Here is a 19,576-nt window from a genome sequence, read left to right as displayed (position 1 = left end):
TGGCTGATAACACTTAAGGTACAATATGTAGTCATTTGTGGAATAGGTGTGTGTGTGGGTGTGTGTGTGTGTATGTGTGTGTGTGTGTGTGTGTGTGTGTGTGTGTGTGTGTGTGTGTGTGTGTGTGTGTGTGTGTGTGTGTGTGTGCACTATGGATGTGGCGGACGTGCCTGTCTGGAGTACTTTGGATGTTCTTGCTTCGTATGTTTTATTGTTCTTACTTTTGTTTTTTAAGGTTGTTGTCATATGTTGTTTGGCTGTTTTAAGAGCAGATGAACCACACTTTTCCATCCATTGTATTAATTGTATGGACAATAAATGATCTTATGTCTTATGTTTTGAATGTTTATATCTTCATCTTCGACAAAAAGACGTTACTTCAATAGTGCTCTGAGACGCTCGGCATCTTTAAGGCACTGGTGTTTTAGGCCTATCCTAAACCTTTATTTTAATGGAAGGTAATGTCTCTGCATTTGAATGAAACCGATCGTTAAGACAGCGCAGGGCAGCATTACTTCTGCCATTTAGAATATATCCAGCGGTTCAGATCCTTTGGCCATTGTTACATTGCCATGGGTTGCCTCAAAATTGTAGACTCGATCAGCATGCGGAGGAACTTATATATTGATTTATTCGACTCCTTCTTTGTGTAAACCTGTATCCTCGGCCATTAGTCCTATTTTATTTACGGTCACTTCTTAGCGGCTTATTAAACTTTACTGGTGTGTTACCTTGAATTTCTTTGCATTGATAAGCTTTCAGCAGACCTACTAAATGTACCAGGCACATAATTAAAGTAGCTTTTAGTAGGTCTGCTTAAAACTTATCAATGCAAAGAAATTCAAGGTAAGACACCAGTAAAGTTTGTAGTTGCTGTCATTCTTGTTGTTCTTGTTGTGTTTATTTGATTTTTGATTTTTGTTTTACTGGATGTGAGTTAAAACTTGTAAAAGGGACAAACAGTTGCTATTTTCTTGATCTTGTTGGAAGTCTTCTAGTTTGTACTGGCCTGACGATCGTTTAATGGTTTCTTGATGCAAAGGCCAATAAAACAAACTGCGAATTAACTGTTAAAGCATGATTTTAAGTTCAACTACTTAACCACTCTTCTGTAAAACAGTAAAAAGACAATCAACATTTAACGTTTTGGTTCCCTTTTTTTGGTATAGTGCCAAATACATCTTATAAACATAAGGGGGCGAGAGAGAGAGAGAGAGAGAGAGAGAGAGAGAGAGAGAGAGAGAGAGAGAGAGGGTGTGTAAGTGTGTGTTTGCGAGAGAGAGAGAGAGAGAAAGAGAGAGAGAGAGAGAGAGAAAGAGAGAGAGAGAAACAGAGAGAGAGAGAAACAGAGAGAGAGAGAAACAGAGAGAGAGAGTGAGGGGTGTGTAAGTGTGTGTTTGCGAGAGAGAGAGAGAGAGAGAGAGAGAGAGAGAGACGGAGAGAGAGAGAGAGAGAGGAGAGAGAGAGAGAGAGAGGAGAGAGAGAGAGAGAGAGAGAGAGAGAGAGAGAGAGTAACAGAGACAGAGGGACAAAGACAGAGTAAGGGAGGGGGTTGATTTCGGGTAGAAAACATCAGGAGAGCTAAGGCTGGGCTAACTGAACCACAGAAGCTCCACGCGCCAGTGAGGATTTCAAGGAACTTCCTTTGATTGGAACTAGTTAACTTCTTCTGTCGGTCGCAGACTGGTCAAATTGTCAGTCTGGTTTGCAGGACAAACTGGGCTGTCGTACTACGTTTACTGAGATGGTAAAGTATTTGCGACCCCGAGCGTGAATTTCCGAGTTGGATAACCACGTATGAGCAATCTAGTTTGGACAACCCAGGAATCGCACGTATACATGTAAAATGGTAAGCATGCATACATAACTGTTCAGCCTTGCGGCCATGTTTGCACAGTAAAGCTCCGAATATGTAAACGCCAATAGAATCAAAAAATTACGCCATGATATTGGAGCAACTTACTTTGGAAACGTTTTGAAAATTTGTAATTGTGCTTTGAGTTCCAAATATAAATACTGTGTCCAAAAACTTCATTGAACAGCGTATAATTCCTTTTTCTTTTCTTTTTGAAGCTGCAGCTGCATTTAATTCTATTTGTCATTTTAAGAAGCTCGACAATCTGAAAAACAGCATTTAATCTTTATTTCTTGTTTTCTTTATTTTTGTCTTTTTGACTGTCTTTTGTTTCTTTGATTGATAGGTTTTCAATGGGAAATGAATCTCATTATTACAATTTCCTTGCGTTGCATTTCTACCTCAAAATGTCCACTCTCATGTGAAACGTTGTGTTTAAAAAGAATTCACTTTCTCATGACAGATGTTTTCACGGTTTGGAACAGTCCTCCTGGCAATGTCAGCACTGATTGGTCTTTTTCGTACTGGTGAGTTGTTTGTTTGTAGTGTGCTTCACGCTATGTTTCATACCATATATCGCGCATTCCTTCTTCGCTCTTAGTAACTGAAGTGAGTTTGTATGAAAATATGTACATGTACCAAGCTTTGGTGACGAAATCAATTTCTTTGATCATGCACTGATTCAATGAAAATGTTTCCTTTACTCGACTGCTGCGGTCTCACTCCGGCTCTGCCGTTGTTGACACATCAACAGGCTTATCTCGTGGGGAAGAAAACTGTCTGTTTAATCAAAATAGCGGGTAATGTCCTATTGCCTGTCCAACAATGTGCCATTTGTAAATCTTGTATTTGCTTTATTTTCTAAAGGTTTCTAAGAAGTTGACAAGTTCATATTTATTTAGCGCATTATTGTCCCGCTATGCGAAATGAAGCAACATTATATAAACTTACTCTTAATTTGTTGAACTAAACCTTTAATGTGAGGCAGTATTGTCATGTGTGCGAATACAAATCAACATTTGTTTGTTTGTTTGTTTGCTTAACGCCCAGTCCACCACGAAGGGTGATATCAGGGCGGAAATCAACATTGATACACTTAACTCGTCTAACACAAATAACTAGCAAGATGCTTTGCGATGAGGCTGTTTACGGTAAAAACAATATATACCAAAGGACGTGCATTTAATCATACATGTACCTTCAACGGTACCAAGAACAGACCTTTTTAAATCCAGCATTTCAACATCAAATTATTTAGGTTATTTTTCAACCTGAGTTTGATATACTCTGAACATTTGCAATATTGTTTATTTATTTACTAACAGAAAACGTTATGCAACACCTTCTACATAATCTTTCAACTTTGGGAACTGTATTTTGCACATGTGCGCACTAAAAATGATTTGTGTGTGTGTATATTTTGCATGACAACAAACGCACACACACCACAGCGGAGTGTGATTGCACTGGCAAGGTGGATGGATTCTATCTCGACCCACTTGAATGTGGTAAATACCACTGGTAAGTGGAGCCTCAAGAGTACGTGTCTGCCTGTCTGTCTGCCTGTCTGTCTGTCTGAATTACCCCATCAAATGGTCTGTTGTTGTTGCTGTTGTTGTTGTTGTCGTCGTTGTTGTTATCGTTGTTGTTGTCGTCGTCGTCGTTGGTGGTTATGGTTGTGGTGGTGGTGCCGGTTGTAGGCTAGCTATGTGTCTGTATTTGTGTCTCTCTGGCAGTCTCATCCCGCTGAAACAACGCGTGATTTCTTGTTTATTAAGTTGTTTGTTGCTTAGTTGGATGGTTTGTTTGTTGGTAGTTGGGTTGGTAGGTTGGTTGGTAGCTTGCGTGTTGCTTGGTTGGTTGCTCGGTTATTAGTTCTTGCGTTCGTTGGTTCTGTTGGTTGGCTGAATGTTTGTTCGTTAGTCACCCCGTTTGTTTGTTTGTTTGTTTGTTTGTTAGCTTGACAATATGCTTGCTTGCTTCGTTTCCTTGTTAGCTCGTTACTTTCACCGTCACTGGTCAGTATACAGTGGGACCCCCTGTTACAACAACCCCTAACCCCCACCCCCCAATTAAGACTTCCTCCTTTTTAAGACCGGATTTTCTTAGATTTGTTAAGGCCGTAAAAAGGAGGTTCCACTGTAACAAGGTAAAGGCAAGTAATTAGTCTGATACATGGGCAGGTGCATCGCCGGAACCATGTATGCCGTCAGGCGGCCTTACAGCTTTCACTTCGACATTCCCACCGTCTGTGACCTCCAGGCCAAGCGGCCAAGGTCAACGCTAACGACCCAAAGTACCCCTGCGCTGACCCAAAGTCCTTCAGTGACTGCCGAAAGTCCTCCAGAAACGACCCAAAGTCCCTCAGCGACTGCCGAAAGTCCTCCAGAAACGACCCAAAGTCCCTCAGTGAATGCTGAAAGTCCGTCAGAAACAACCCAAAGTCCGCCGGTAACAAGTGGTAAGTTGAGACGAAACAGCGAGTAATGATATGTAAAGACATACACGTAAAATTCTACTCGTGCAAAAAAACGAGTGTACGTGGGAGTTTCAGCCCACGAACGCAGAAGAAGAAGAAGAAGAAGATATGTAAAGACATAATTGTCTAATAATTATCAAGAATTAATATTTCGTTTGTAGTGGCTGTTTAACAGCACAGATGTTTCTGGTATATGTTATGAAAGCAGACTTTTTTCTTTACGTAAACAATTAGATGCAGGCTGTAGCTCTTCTTCCCTATTCTCAGCCGTTTGGCAATTACAGCATGCGACATCGGAGGTCCAAAAATGTATTCGAAATTCAGTGTCAATTCAAACAGCAATCTAAGCCTCTAAGTTTGCCGAACCTGCTCTCGCATTATGTAAGCACACAAGTCAATTTAGACACCATTTAAGTTACGGATTTAACTGTACATATGTTTTTCATTTACATGGGGTTTAGAAGGAAAACATCGGCACAGCCATTTTGACGGAGGAAGGGAGACAATTAGGACGATATTACGTCTGCATTTTCTCTAAAGAGAAACAACCGTGGCAGCCATTTTCCTCTCTGTTTCAGGATGCCAGCGGCGTGTGTGTTACTACACTAACTGGTCTCAGTACCGGAACGGTGACGCGTCCTTCTTTCCTGAGGACATCGACCCACTGCTATGTAGTCACGCCATCTTTGCCTTCGCCAAACTTGACGGCAACCACCTGGCGCCCTTCGAGTGGAATGATATCAGCGAAGACTGGTCCAAAGGACTGTGAGTTACTCCAAACATTCGCATAGGGGCCCGGGTAGTTCAGTTGGTAGAGCACTGGACCTGTGATCATAAGGTCACAGGTTCGAATCTCGGCAGGGCCGGACACGGGTCATCTTTATATGCGGACCCAGAGACGGTATCCATGTCCCACCTCCGTGTCACCACAGTGGCACGTAAAAGGCCTTGGTCATTCTGCCAGAAGTGCAGGTGGCTGAATACACCTAAACACGCACACACCTTGGTAGCGCGACTCTTGTTGCTGCAAGCTTTTCCCTGGGAGGAAGCGACCCGAATTTCCCATCATTGGAACAATAGAGTAAATTTAATGAAATGAAATGAAACACTTACCTGTACACACACACCCAAGCACACACATCTAAACTCGCACGCACGCACGCACGCACGCACGCACGCACGCACGCACAATAAAGGAGACATGTTGATTGTCGGCTTTCAATTCCTACTTGGGTTAAAGACTTTCACTAATTCCCGTGTAAATTGTTTGGGTTCACTGCTTCAGATCTGACCAGGCTTGAACATGGGATAAGACCATCCCACCACTTGGCCACATACCAAGCAACGGATAATAAAATAAACTTTCTCTTCTTGGTACTCACCTCTGCCCCACCCGTGTGTGTTATCACTCTTATCAGGGGAGGTTATTCTAAATCCTCGTTCTAGGCGTGCAGAAAACTGAACGACAAAGTCATGCAGGCGCTTAAGGCCCCCCAAAACCATTGCTCTACATTGTCTTCATACAAGTTAACTGCGGGCGGGGATGTAGCTCAGTCGGTAGCGCGCTGGATTTGTATCCAGTTGGCCGCTGTCAGCGTTAGTTCGTCCCCACGTTCGGCGAGAGATTTATTTCTCAGAGTCAACTTTGTGTGCAGACTCTCCTCGGTGTCCGAACACCCCCGTGTGTACACGCAAGCACAAGACCAAGTACGCACGAAAAAGATCCTGTAATCCATGTCAGAGTTCGGTGGGTTATAGAAACACGAAAATACCCAGCATGCCTCCCCCGAAAGCGGCGTATGGCTGCCTAAATGGCGGGGTAAAAACGGTCATACACTTAAAAGCCGTGGGAGTGTCAGCCCATGAACGAACAAACAAGTTAACTGCAGTGCACCTCTGTCATCCAAATAGGGCCCAGTTTACTTATCAGGATAACAGTTATGAGTGCTTCTACTGAATCGCACTTCAGCTTCCAATGAGAATTAGCAGACGACATTAGACGGATGTGAAACAGTTGTCTCCCCGTATTTAGCCATCTCTTTCGTGAACTGAATGCAGCTACAAAAAGCGCGAATTGCCAAATACAGCTGCGGCAATATCCCGTTTGAGCTCCTAACGTGGCTCACAGCCCAGGAGTGAATCTCAAACAGTCGCTCTTCTTTTAAAAGGAGACGTCACTTCCAAGGGGTTAATTCGAGAATATGCCTCAGCTGCTTATATTGTAACGCCTAAAGCCCCACACCAAGCTGAGAGTTACGACACATTGCTGTGTGTCCACTGTGCTAACAGGTACGAGAAAATGAACGACCTCAAGGCACTAAACCCTGACCTGAAGACCTTACTGGCTGTGGGAGGCTGGAACATGGGGTCAGCTTCCTTCACGGCCATGGTGGCCAATGAAACCAGTCGCCAGGACTTTGCTAATCACTCCATCACCTTCCTCGCACAACACGGCTTTGACGGCCTTGACCTTGACTGGGAGTATCCGGGCAACCGAGGAAGCCCCCCTGAAGACAAGCAGAAGTTTACAGCTCTCGTCAAGGTAAGGATTGTTCAGAGTGTGTGGATTTGGCACGCTCTGTGCGTCAAGAAGGGAAACAAACACGTAAACAGGTCTTCGATTTGACCTGTATCGTGATTTATTCATCCTTCAATAGCTTTTACAATTGCTGTCGTTGAAGGAAATATGGCGACCTGCAAACAGCTTATCAGATTCAGGGGTTGGATCCAAGCAAGAATCGTTTGTTAGTGATCCACGCGAAGGGGGTATTTTGAAGACCACAAAGCACCCAACGTGTGGTTGAAAAAAAGAGAAAGAAAATAGGTGTGCTTTGGACGGGCGAGAACCATAAGGTCGAGGTATAAAAGGTCGAGAACATTTGGTCGAGGTTCAAAATCCTCAGGTCATGTCAGATTCTGTTGTTCTTCTTCTTTAGCGTTCGATGATGGCTGCTTCTAAATTTGTTAGCCCGTGATGTTGTTGAAGTGGGCTGTCAGTCTGAGGTCTTGGGTTCTGCACCACAGCTCAGGGTCATGTCAGATGATTTTGGCTATTCTGTTTCCATCCCTTTTGGAAATGATCTCCGAAACACAATTCATCGAAAAGCTTGTTGCAACCCGTGTGTGGGAAAGGGTATTCAAGGCTTCACTTTAGTAAAGAACTTAGCTGCAATAAGATCTGACTGAGCGCAGTGCTCAAGTTGTAGTCGTTCTGATTTGCTTCTTCCATCAGCAATTGAGAACGACTTACAACACCGACGCTGCTGACAGTGGACAGACTCTTCTTCTGACAGCCGCAGTGGCTGCTGGGAAGGGACAGATCGACACAGCATACGAAGTTGCTGAGATTGCCAAGTCAGTTGTAAATCTCTGTCTCTGTTTCTGTCTATCTCTGTCTATCTATCTATCTCTCTCTCTCTCTCTCTCCCTCTCTCTCTCTCCCTCTGTCTGTCTGTCTGTCTGTCTGTCTGTCTGTCTCTCTCTTTGTCTGTCTCTCTCTTTGTCTGTCTCTCTCTTTGTCTGTCTCTCTGTCTCTCTCGTGTTCCATTACCCACTGAAAATAAAGATTTATCTTATCTTAATCTCTCTCTTTGGTTTAAACAAAACTTTATTCAATTTTAATCATGACAAGAACAATGCATGGATGATTACATACTCAAGCATATAATGCTTATTTTAAGCAATCATAGTAATTACAAAACAAGGGTTAGCATGATGGCGGAATAAATACATTAACTCATTTCAGGAAACGAAGAAACAAAACAAAAAAACAAAACAGATACACAAACAAGCAGAAAATGGGAAGGGGTTGGTGATACAGGAGGTGGGGAAAGGGCACGAGAGAACAGGAATAGGAGTTAAGCCCGCCACCGACCACAGCCGAACCACGCCGAACCAGCCCGTCGAACGCTCGGCGAACATTCCACCGAACCAGTTCTGTGTACTAACTCGCAGCTGCAACCAAATAATAGGGGAATATTGATAGAATATGATAGAATATTGATGTATGAATTGAAGAAATGTATAAGAACACAAGAATGTATGAATGACAAAGAACAAATGTTTATTTTTGAATGTTTTATGTATGTTTTATTACGGACACAAAAGCTCAGCAATGCAATTTCTCTTTTAGAGATTAATAAAGTTATTGTATTGTATTGTATTGTGTATTGAATCCCCTGATTTGATGACGTCGGCGAACGTTCGCCGAACTAGCTCGTCGCGGCCCGGCCGTAGCTAGCAGCTAGCTTAAGGGAAAAAGAAGAAGAAGAAGAAGACTTGGAGCGCCAATATTTGAGGAGAGTGGATCTCATTTCAATTGTAATAAGTGCACATAATGCGTATTGTGAACAGAGGAAAAGTCACTACATTGCGCATAAATCGAGACATAATTAATAAGTCGAAAAACAACAAAAGAACATGAGAGAGTTTATGGGGAAAGATTTGTCAGGCAGCATGTCACTTGACAGTGTCTAATAAATGTTATGAGTGAAATATAGAGGCTCATTTACGGAACCTGCCCGTCTGTCTAATATAGTCCTGTACAGTTATGAATATGGTCTGGTTGACATTTCGTGGATATTGCGGGATGCCTTTCAATAATATTTCGATATACTTATAATCATTTGTCAAATTATCAATGGACAATAATCTTATATCTCTATACATGGGACAATGCAATAAGTAATGTTCAGCAGTCTCGCTGGGATAACCACACTCGCATTGAGGGCATTCCTGGGGCTTGGTGGCCGAGTGGTAACGCACTTGCGCTCGGAATCGAGAGGTTGCGTGTTCGACCCTGGGTCAGGCCGCTATTTTCTCCCCCCTTTCCTAACCTAGGTGGTGGGTTCAAGTGCTAGTCTTTCGGATGAGACGAAAAACCGAGGTCCCTTCGTGTACACTACATTGGGGTGTGCACGTTAAAGATCCCACGATTGACAAAAGGGTCTTTCCTGGCAAAATTGTATAGGCATAGATAAAAATGTCCACCAAAATACCCGTGTGACTTGGAATAATAGGCCGTGAAAAGTAGGATATGCGACGAAATGGCTGCGATCTGCTGGCCGATGTGAATGCGTGATGTATTGTGTAAAAAAATTCCATCTCACACGGCATAAATAAATCCCTGCGCCTTGAATAAAAATTGAAAAAATAAAATAAATCCCTGCGCTTAGAACTGTACCCACGGAATACGCGCGATATAAGCCTCATATTGATTGATTGATTGATTGATTGAATCCTTAAGGTGCCGCTTGCATAAATCAAAATTCAAATCACTCATACCAATACGCAATCTGCAATGATGTACTTGTTCAAATCTTTCTCCAGAATAATAATGGCATGGTACTTTAAAATCAGCACTTGACAAAAAAATTTGAACTCGCTCAAGGAGGTGGTCATTTTAATGTTATCTGGTAAGGTGTTCCACAGTACAGTCGTTTTTGGGATAAAAGAGTTGCGGAATAATTCGGTTCTATGTGGAGGCACGTGTCTTTCTAATGGTCTTCGTCTATAATACGGATTAATATCAACTAAAAGAGGAGCTCTATCGGTAGCGCGCTGGATTTGTATCCAGTTGGCCGCTGTCAGCGTGAGTTCGTCCCCACGTTCGGCGAGAGATTTATTTCTCAGAGTCAACTTTGTGTGCAGACTCTCCTCGGTGTCCGAACACCCCCGTGTGTACACGCAAGCACAAGACCAAGTGCGCACGAAAAAGATCCTGTAATCTATGTCAGAGTTCGGTGGGTTATAGAAACACGAAAATACCCAGCATGCCTCCCCCGAAATCGGCGTATGGCTGCCTAAATGGCGGGGTAAAAACGGTCATACACGTAAAATTCCACTCGTGCAAAAAACAAACAAACATGAGTGAACGTGGGAGTCTAAGCCCATGAACAAAGAAGAAGAAGAGAACTAAAAGAGGGGGCAATACATTTACTAAGTACTGGGGGCATTTTCTCTCTCTTTCTCTCTGTGTGTCTCTCTCTCCCCCTCTCTCTCTCTCTTTCTTTGGTATATCTATACTTTAAACAATTGTTTCTCTTTTTTGGGTCGAGGGCTGGATGCAAAAAAATGCGTATTCCATCACCCTATACAAATACAGATTTATCTTATCTTAAATCTTTCTCTTTTTCTTTCTCTCCCTGTTCATATCTCTCTCTCTCTCTCTTTCTCTCTCTTTCTCTCTACCCCCCGCGGGTTAGGGGGAAGAATTTACCCGATGTTCCCCAGCATGTCGTAAGAGGCGACTAACGGATTCTGTTTCTCCTTTTACCCTTGTTAAGTGTTTCTTGTATAGAATATAGTCAATTTTTGTAAAGATTTTAGTCAAGCAGTTTGTAAGAAATGTTAAGTCCTTTGTACTGGAAACTTGCATTCTCCCAGTAAGGTGATATATGTGACCCTCCACCACGAAATGAGTCGCATGTCACCTCGCGCGGTTCTGCGCTAGGCTTAATATAAGTCCGGGGAGTGTCAGGTAACAGTGTGAGGGTCACCTTAGTCACAGGCTTATAACTCAATCAGTTTTGGCTCTTTTCTAAAACGGTTTTCACCAGTGGATAGAGCATAAAAAACTCTTTATGAAAATGTAAAAATATGAAAATCATGCAAAGGTGACATGCGACTCCTTCCGTGGTGGAGGGTAACGTGGTGTACTACGCTGCAAGCCCCTGGAGCAAATTTTTGATTAGTGCTTTTGTGAACAAGAAACAATTGACAAGTGGCTCTATCCCATCTCCCCCCTTCCCCCGTCGCGATATAACCTTCGTGGTTGAAAAAGACGTTAAACACCAAATAAATAAAGAAAGAAAGTCTTTCTCTCTCTTTCTCTAGTGTCTTCCTGGTAACTTCTCGTGATTCAATGTTAACAAAGGGGTAAACCCTCTAAACACCATCTAGTATTATACATTTGTTGTTGATTGAAGGGAATACAACTACAACCTCTTGAATTATTTACCGAGCACAGGTCCGTTGCTTCTTACATCAAATGTGACCCTCCACGACGGATGAGTCGCATGTCACCTTTGCATGATTTTCATATGTTTACATTTTCCTAAAGAGTTTTTTATGCTCTATCCAGTGGTGAAAACCGTTTTAGAAAAGAGCAAAAACTGTTTGAGTTATAAAGCTGTGACTAAGGTGACCCTCACACTGTTACCAGACACTCCCCGGACTTATATTAAGCCTAGCGCAGAACCGCGCGAGGTGACATGCGACTCATTTCGTGGTGGAGGGTCACAAATCTGTTCTTGCCTTTTTTCCTCGAAACGTAACAAACTCAGAGACCTGGATTTCATCAACCTGATGACCTATGACCTTCACGGTGGCTGGGAGGCCAAGACCGGCCACAACAGTCCGCTGTACTCTCACCCCAGTGAGACTGGCGATGACCTGTACCTCAATGTGGTAAGTCAGTGTACAGTACATGTACATCGTAGTGATAATCACGTAGAAACCGAGTTCCTGCTCCCGAGTACCTTCAATCCTCCCTGGACCTGTACACCCAGCCCTCCGACCGTCCCCTTCGTTCTGCTGCTGACCCTCTCCGCCTCCACATCCCTCGCTCGAAACTCGCATCTGCTGCTCAGCGTGCATTTCCCTCCGCGGGCCCCTCCGTCTGGAACTCCCTGCCGCTTGAGCTTCGCCAGAGCCCCTCTCTTGACGCGTTCAAGAGTAGGTTGAAGACTCAGTTCTTCCCGTAGCTGGCTGCGACTTTCATGTTCGACGTGATGTGTTGTGCCCCAAAAGACATTCTTGTGCTGTGCTATGTGAGAGGTGTTTTCTTTGTGCTTAATATTATTTTGTTTGGACCTAGCTATTGATGTGTACATTGTTGTTAAACAGTTGTTTGTTGTATGTTTACCAGGGTTTGCTAGTGTGTGATAGGGTTCGTGTCCGTCTGAAGATGTTAGTTTCTTTGTTAGTCCTGTGTTGACAACTCTTCGACAAGCGCTTAGAACTGTACCCACGGAATACGCGCTATATAAGCTTCATATTGATTGATTGATTGATTGAGAAACCCATGATGACCAAATGGTCACAGTAGCAAGGTCCGTCTGCAGGACTGGGCCGCCAGATACTGGGTGGAGCTAGCTACCCTTAAAGACAAGCAGGATTGACAAATGTTCACAGTAGCAAGGTCTGTCTGCAGGACTGGGCCGCCAGATACTGGGTGGAGCTAGGTACCCCTAAAGACAAGCTGGTGATCGGGGTACCCCTGTATGGCCGCACCTTCACCCTGTCGTCATCAGACACCTCCCTGGGTGCCCCTGCCAGTGGTGCTGGTACCGCAGGCCCGTTCACCGCAGAGAAAGGCTTTCTGGCCTACTATGAGGTAGACTTTTTTTTCTTCTTCTTCTTCTGCGTTAATGGGCTGAAACTGCCACGTACACACGTGGTTTTTTTTTGCACGAGTGGGTTTTCACGTGTATAACCGTTTTTACCCCGCCATTTAGGCAGCCATACGCCGCTTGTGGGGGATGCATGCTTGATATGTTCGTGTTTCTATAACCCACAGAACTTGCGCACTTGGTCTTGTGCTTGTGTGTACTCTCGAAGGGGGCTAAGGCTCTAGCAGGTCAGCGTGGAAGTTGACCTGGGAGATCGGAAAAATCACCACCCTTAACCCATCAGGCGCGGCCGGGAATCGAACCAACGACCTCCCGTTTGGGAGGCCGGTGTCTTATCAACTAGGTCTCTGAGCTCGTCATGAGGTAGACTAGATTTTGTCAGTCCATCTACTAACTAAAATAAACGGAGTCTGACCACACAAATGGCGGGTAAAAACGGCCATACACGTAAATATAATCTAGAACTAGCACTAAAGTTGTCAAAAAATATATCAAACTGTCTTTAATTTCCTTTATTTTCTTTCTGTTTTTATAGTTTTCTTTAATATCTGGTTGTGTTTTAAATATTGTTCTAATTGAACTGAAACAAACACATCTGATTCATACTTTAATTATTGTGACTCGCACACTGAGTTGTATCCTGTTATTTTGAAGTATTACATATATATATTCGTGATGGCGCCCAAGCTCGTAAAATGGACCAGTTGGGATTTTTTCTGTATTAAATTCTTTTAACAAAGCAAAATTGCTGTAATTAGGCCTAAAGCCTAAAAGTAAATTGAAGAGAGATCACCGGGTATAACCAGTGGTTGTAAGTCTTGAATTTGTGTCTTGTAAATTTGTTTCGATTACTTTTTCTTATCACAGAGAGAAAACACACACGACAACACGGGCGCGAGCACACACACACACACACACACACACACAAACACGCACACACAAACACACACACACAAACACATACACACACACACACACACACACACACACACACACACACACACACACACACACACACACACACACCACGTTTTGGTGGGTTCTAACGCATTCGCGGACAATGAGGACCAACTGTCCTGTGATTGCTTTCTGTGTCCAACATCTTGACTGTTTCAGGTGTGCACTCAGCTGGACAGTGCTGACGTCAGCGAGGTCATCCCAGAGATGAAAGTTCCCTACATGGTGAAAGGCCAACATTGGATTGGTTATGACGACCCAACCAGCCTTCGTGAAAAAGTATTTGATTTTTTTCTCAACATGTTAAGACTCCATTAACGGGATATTTACAATTTTTTTTTACAACGTTCACGAGATGTAGAATTGTAATAAGATGTATGTTTCTGTGTTGTTTGTAAAGGTACAATACATCAAAAGCAACATGTTTCTGTATTGTCTCTCCAGATGAAATACATCAAAAGCAACATGTTTCTGTATTGTCTCTCCAGATGAAATACATCAAAAGCAACATGTTTCTGTATTTGTTATTATTTTTTTTGTTGCCAAGCACATTATTGTGGGGCTTTTAATCAATAACATGCATCCGTCTACAATGTATCATCATTCATCCATCAACATTTATAATAATAATGTAAATGGCAAGTATACAAGACACATATATATATATATATATATATATATATAGGCCCATACAGCATTAGGACATAACAGACAGACGGACATACAACATACTGTTCGCCTACAAGTAAGGCCGGAGCTTAACATAACATGCAGATTACAATACTTGACATTATGGACGTATTACCTGCTTAATAATAGTACAGTCAGTTAATAATACCGTCAAACAAAAAAACAAAAAAACAAACAAACAAACAAAAATCAAAAACAAAAACACATATATATACGCAAATCATCACATCTCTGCACAACCTAGCGTACTACCTAACCAACTCTTCATATGGGGTCCATAATTCTACAAATTTGGTAATGTTGCCAGAATTGAAACTGGAATATTTTTCTATTTCAAATCTGTATTTCAAATTTCTTAAAAATATTTCTAACAGTGGCCTTGTCTCTTGTAACTTACTCTTATAAATATAAAACTTTGCAAACAAAATGATAAAATCCAAAACCACATCTACCTTAACATTGTTCATACACCCAAACAAAATACATTCTTCTGTAAAAAGAACATTTGCGCCGTAAATACCACTACAGTTTCACAAATCTTCCAAATCCGTCCAAAATTTCCGACTAAGCGGGCAGTACCAAAATATATGGGAAATTTTTTAATTTTTAATTCTACAAAAGGCACAAAGGGGACTGTCAAGAATCTTTTGAACAAATAACCGGCTAGCAACACCAAGAATGCGGTGAAGCAATCTGGTCTGGAACCTTGTTAACTGTGTGTCCTTAGTTGTTTTAAAACACTTATCAAAAATCTGTTTCCGGTTCAGGTTGTAAAAATACATATTCCATCTGTTCATGCCTGCAGGGTCATCATCACATCTGCCAGGGTTTATAATCCCTAATCTGAAAACCATTCAACGAATCAATTTGTACTTTTCTCTGATATTTTCGTAAGGACTTAATCACTCCCTCATAGAATAAACAAGTCACGTAAGGCGAAAATACAATATTTAGTCAAGTAGCTGTCGAACTCACAGAATGAAACTGAACGCAACGCAACGCAGCAAGACCGTATACTCGTAGCATCGTCACTCCACCGCCCGTGGCAAAGGCAGTGCCCGTGGAATTGACAAGAAGAGCGGGGTATTCGTTGCGCTAAGAAGGATAGCACGCTTTTCTGTACCTCTCTTCGTTTTAACTTTCTGAGCGTGTTTTTAATCCAAACATATCATATCTATATATTTTTGGAATCAGGAACCGACAAGGAATAAGATGAAAATGTTTTTGAATTGTGAATTGATTTCGAAAAAAAAATTTGATAATAATTTTTATATATTTAATTTTCAGAGCTTGTTTTTAATCCGAATATAACATATTTATATGTTTTTGGAATCAGCAAATGATGGAGAATAACATAAACGTAAATTTAGATCGTTTTATCAATTTTTATTTTTTTTTACAATTTTCAGATTTTTAATGACCAAAGTCATTAATTAATTTTTAAGCCACCAAGCTGAAATGCAATACCGAACCCCGGGCTTCGTCGAAGATTACTTGACCAAAATTTCAACCAATTTGGTTGAAAAATGAGGGCGTGACAGTGCCGCCTCAACTTTCACGAAAAGCCGGATATGACGTCATCAAAGACATTTATCAAAAAAATAAAAAAACGTTCGGGGATTTCATACCCAGGAACTCTCATGTCAAATTTCATAAAGATCGGTCCAGTAGTTTAGTCTGAATCGCTCTACACACACACACACACACACACACACACACACGCACAGACAGACAGACAGACAGACACACATACACCATACCCTCGTTTCGATTCCCCCTCGATGTTAAAATATTTAGTCAAAACTTGACTAAATATAAAAATTAGTTTCAACAAAAGGAAAATTTAACCTAAATTCTTCAAAGGTAAAGAAATTTCCATTTAAATGTAGCAACTGATGGACAAACACTACATCATTTTCAATCCATTCCTTATTTACTATTGTACCGTGGTCTCGTATAATGTTCAAATTGTAATGTATACATTCGGAAACAAAATCATTCACATTAATTACCTCGCTTAAAGAACAGCATTTCTTAACGTTTCAAAACATCCTTCCAAAAACTGTCACCACATCGTTTCATTAACACATTTACATACTCGGCACCCGCTTTAAATATGTCTTTCATTCCAGGTATCATATCAAAAATAAGCTTTTTTACATCAAATTCAAATTTCTTTAATCTGCGAATCCAATTTATCTTTACTGATGCCACAAAAGTGTAAATGTCAATCATATTCAGACCACCATTGCAATAGGGTCTGCAAACGACATTACGCCGAATCTTTGCAGGTTTACCCTTCCACAGGAAAGAATAACAAGTCGCGTAAGGCGAAAATACAATATTTAGTCAAGTAGCTGCCATTTTTCAGCAAGACCGTATACTCGTAGCATCGTCAGTCCACCGCTCATGGGAAAGGCAGTGAAATTGACAAGAAGAGCGGGGTAGTAGTTGCGCTAAGAAGGATAGCACGCTTTTCTGTACCTCTCTTTGTTTTAACTTTCTGAGCGTGTTTTTAATCCAAACATATCATATCTATATGTTTTTGGAATCAGGAACCGACAAGGAATAAGATGAAAGTGTTTTTAAATTGATTTGGACCATTTAATTTTGATAATAATTTTTATATATTTAATTTTCAGAGCTTGTTTTTAATCCGAATATAACATATTTATATGTTTTTGGAATCAGCAAATGATGGAGAATAAGATAAACGTAAATTTGGATCGTTTTATAAATTTTTATTTTTTTTTACAATTTTCAGATTTTTAATGACCAAAGTCATTAATTAATTTTTAAGCCACCAAGCTGAAATGCAATACCGAACCCCGGGCTTCGTCGAAGAATACTTGACCAAAATTTGAACCAATTTGGTTGAAAAATGAGGGCGTGACAGTGCCGCCTCAACTTTCACGAAAAGCCGGATATGACGTCATCAAAGACATTTATCAAAAAAATGAAAAAAACGTATGGGGATTTCATACCCAGGAACTCTCATGTCAAATTTCATAAAGATCGGTCCAGTAGTTTAGTCTGAATCGCTCTACACACACACACACACAGACACACAGACACACAGACACACACACACACGCACATACACCACGACCCTCGTTTCGATTCCCCTCGATGTTAAAATATTTAGTCAAAACTTGACTAAATATAAAAAGCTGCATTCACTTCTCGTAAAAAGTCTTCGGTTGGGTCTGGCAATACAGTTAATAAATAAGCCAATTTTGAAAGGACCAAAGTTTTCAAAATTATAATTCTACCTAATGGTGTTAACTGTCTTCTGCTCCAATCGTTTAACATTCTTTTAATCTCTTTTAATTTTCCTTCATAATTAATTTTCAGAATGTTGCCGGTGTTTGTCGAAAATTTGACTCCCAATACTTTAAAAATCCCAGGGTCCCAACAGAAGTTCATATTCCTCATATATCTTTCTTGTGAATTTCGCTTTCTTCCAATCCAGACAATTTGAGTTTTTTCATTGTTTATCTTTATTCCGGAAAATTTAGAAAATGTCTGTAAAGTTTTAACACATTCAACAAACGATTCCTTACTGCCATCCAAATAAAGAGTTGTATCGTCCGCAAATTGAGACAATAAGTTGAATAACACTTCCTCGTTATTCAATTTCACCCCTTTTATCACAGAATTATTACGAAACATTAATGATAGTGTCTCGGAACATATCAAATACAAATATGGTGAGAGGCTATCGCCTTGTCGGACGCCTCTTCTTATATTAAACCAACCAGAATATTGGCCATTTACTGTAACACATGTCTGTATATCTTGATAAAAAAAACTCGTATCCACTGTTTTACATCGTTTCCAAAATTGAAAAAATCCAATGCCTTTTGTAAAAAGAGCCAGGACACACTGTCGAACGCCTTTTCAAAATCAATTGCAAGCAGCAAACCTGGTATATTTTCTTTTTCAGTAAACATCAACACATCATACAGCAAACGTATAATTTTTATTATCCCCGATAAATCTTCCTTTCATAAAACCTGTTTGGTGTTCACTAATAATCTTAGGTAACATTATTTTCAATCTATTCGCAATACAGGATGAATTTTTTTTATAGGATATGTTAAGCAGGGATATTGGCCGCCAGTTCTTAATAAATTGTTTTGGCTTGTCTTGTTTCGGAATGCATGTAATAATGCCTTGTTTCTGTGTAACGGACAATTCTCCACATTGAAATCCAGCATTTGCAGAACGTAGCAGAAATAATCCAATATCCTGGAAGAAATATTTATAAAATTCTGTTGTAAACCCGTCAGGTCCTGGGCTTGTTCCGTTTTTAATTTTCCGTAATGCTGAGCACATTTCAGTATAGGTAAGATTCCCCTCAATATTATCTCTGTCTTCATTTGTCAAAATGGTATGTGTGTTTTTTCCATAAATAGTTCCTGTAAATCAACGTCTTCTGTTGGTTGCAGATTATACAAATCTTCGTAAAACTGTTTCACGTTTTGCAAAATCTGTCTGTGTTCAAATATTAATTCACCAGTGTCGCCATTTTGCAAAAAAACTCATGGCCTTATTCTTAACATGTTTTTGTATTGTTTCTTCATGTGAAATACATCAAAAGCAACATGATTCTATATTTCTTTCTCCAGACGAAATACATCAAAAGCAACATGTTTCTATTTTTCTTTCTCCAGACGAAATACATCAAACGCAACATGTTTCTGTTTTGTTTCTCCAGGTCAAATACATCAAAAGCAACATGTTTCTGTGTTGTTTCTCCAGGTGAAATACACCAAAAACATGTTTCTGTTTTGTTTTTCCAAGTGAAATACACCAAAAACAACATTTTTCTGTATTTGTTTTTCCAGGTGAAATACATCAAAAGCAACGGCTATGGTGGAGTAATGGCCTGGGCTATACCTCTGGACGATTTCTCGGGCATCTTCTGTGGCCAGGGCAAGTACCCGCTATGGTCGGCCGTCAATGACGAGTGCAACAAATGATGAATAAAAAAGTTACGGCTTGCATTTTGTGCCAAGACAGTTCTAAAATGAATGAATCTGTTTATTGTTTGATTGTGTAAAATGTGCCGTGTTTGCTCTTTGGACGTAGCAGCATTCATTAAAAGCATTTAACTATGGCTTTGCAGTGTTCTTTTTTTTTTAACGAACATGCTGAGCTGACTCAGTGTGTCTGTCTGTCTGTCTGTCTGTCTGTCTGTCTGTCTGTCTCTCTGTCTGTCTGTCTGCCTGCCTGTCTGTC

The 19,576-nt window shown here is 40.9% G+C and overlaps 1 protein-coding gene across 1 annotated transcript; it reads left to right on the top strand.

The window, feature by feature from the left end:
- The first annotated feature begins 1,555 nt into the window (after window positions 1–1,555).
- Window positions 1,556–19,454, top strand: LOC138960068 (chitinase-3-like protein 1). The gene is made up of 11 exons (XM_070331792.1): window positions 1,556–1,849; window positions 2,319–2,382; window positions 3,307–3,376; window positions 4,039–4,316; window positions 4,913–5,099; window positions 6,624–6,876; window positions 7,567–7,688; window positions 11,618–11,741; window positions 12,487–12,669; window positions 13,802–13,921; window positions 19,183–19,454. The coding sequence occupies exons 1-11, from the start codon at window positions 1,847–1,849 to the stop codon at window positions 19,315–19,317; spliced, it is 1,539 nt and encodes a 512-aa protein (XP_070187893.1). The 5' UTR covers window positions 1,556–1,846; the 3' UTR covers window positions 19,318–19,454.
- The last annotated feature ends 122 nt before the right edge of the window (window positions 19,455–19,576 follow it).

The sequence above is a fragment of the Littorina saxatilis genome, linkage group LG2 (genome assembly GCF_037325665.1).
Source record: "Littorina saxatilis isolate snail1 linkage group LG2, US_GU_Lsax_2.0, whole genome shotgun sequence".
NCBI classification, from domain to species: domain Eukaryota; kingdom Metazoa; phylum Mollusca; class Gastropoda; order Littorinimorpha; family Littorinidae; genus Littorina; species Littorina saxatilis.
This window is presented reverse-complemented; position numbering and strand designations above follow the sequence as displayed.

Excerpts from the sequence above, each read along its gene's own strand:
- LOC138960068 (XM_070331792.1), top strand. Across the intron at positions 7,689-11,617 it reads GAAGTTGCTGAGATTGCCAA|AGACCTGGATTTCATCAACC; the intron begins GTCAGTTGTAAA and ends TAACAAACTCAG. Across the intron at positions 13,922-19,182 it reads CAACCAGCCTTCGTGAAAAA|GTGAAATACATCAAAAGCAA; the intron begins GTATTTGATTTT and ends TTGTTTTTCCAG.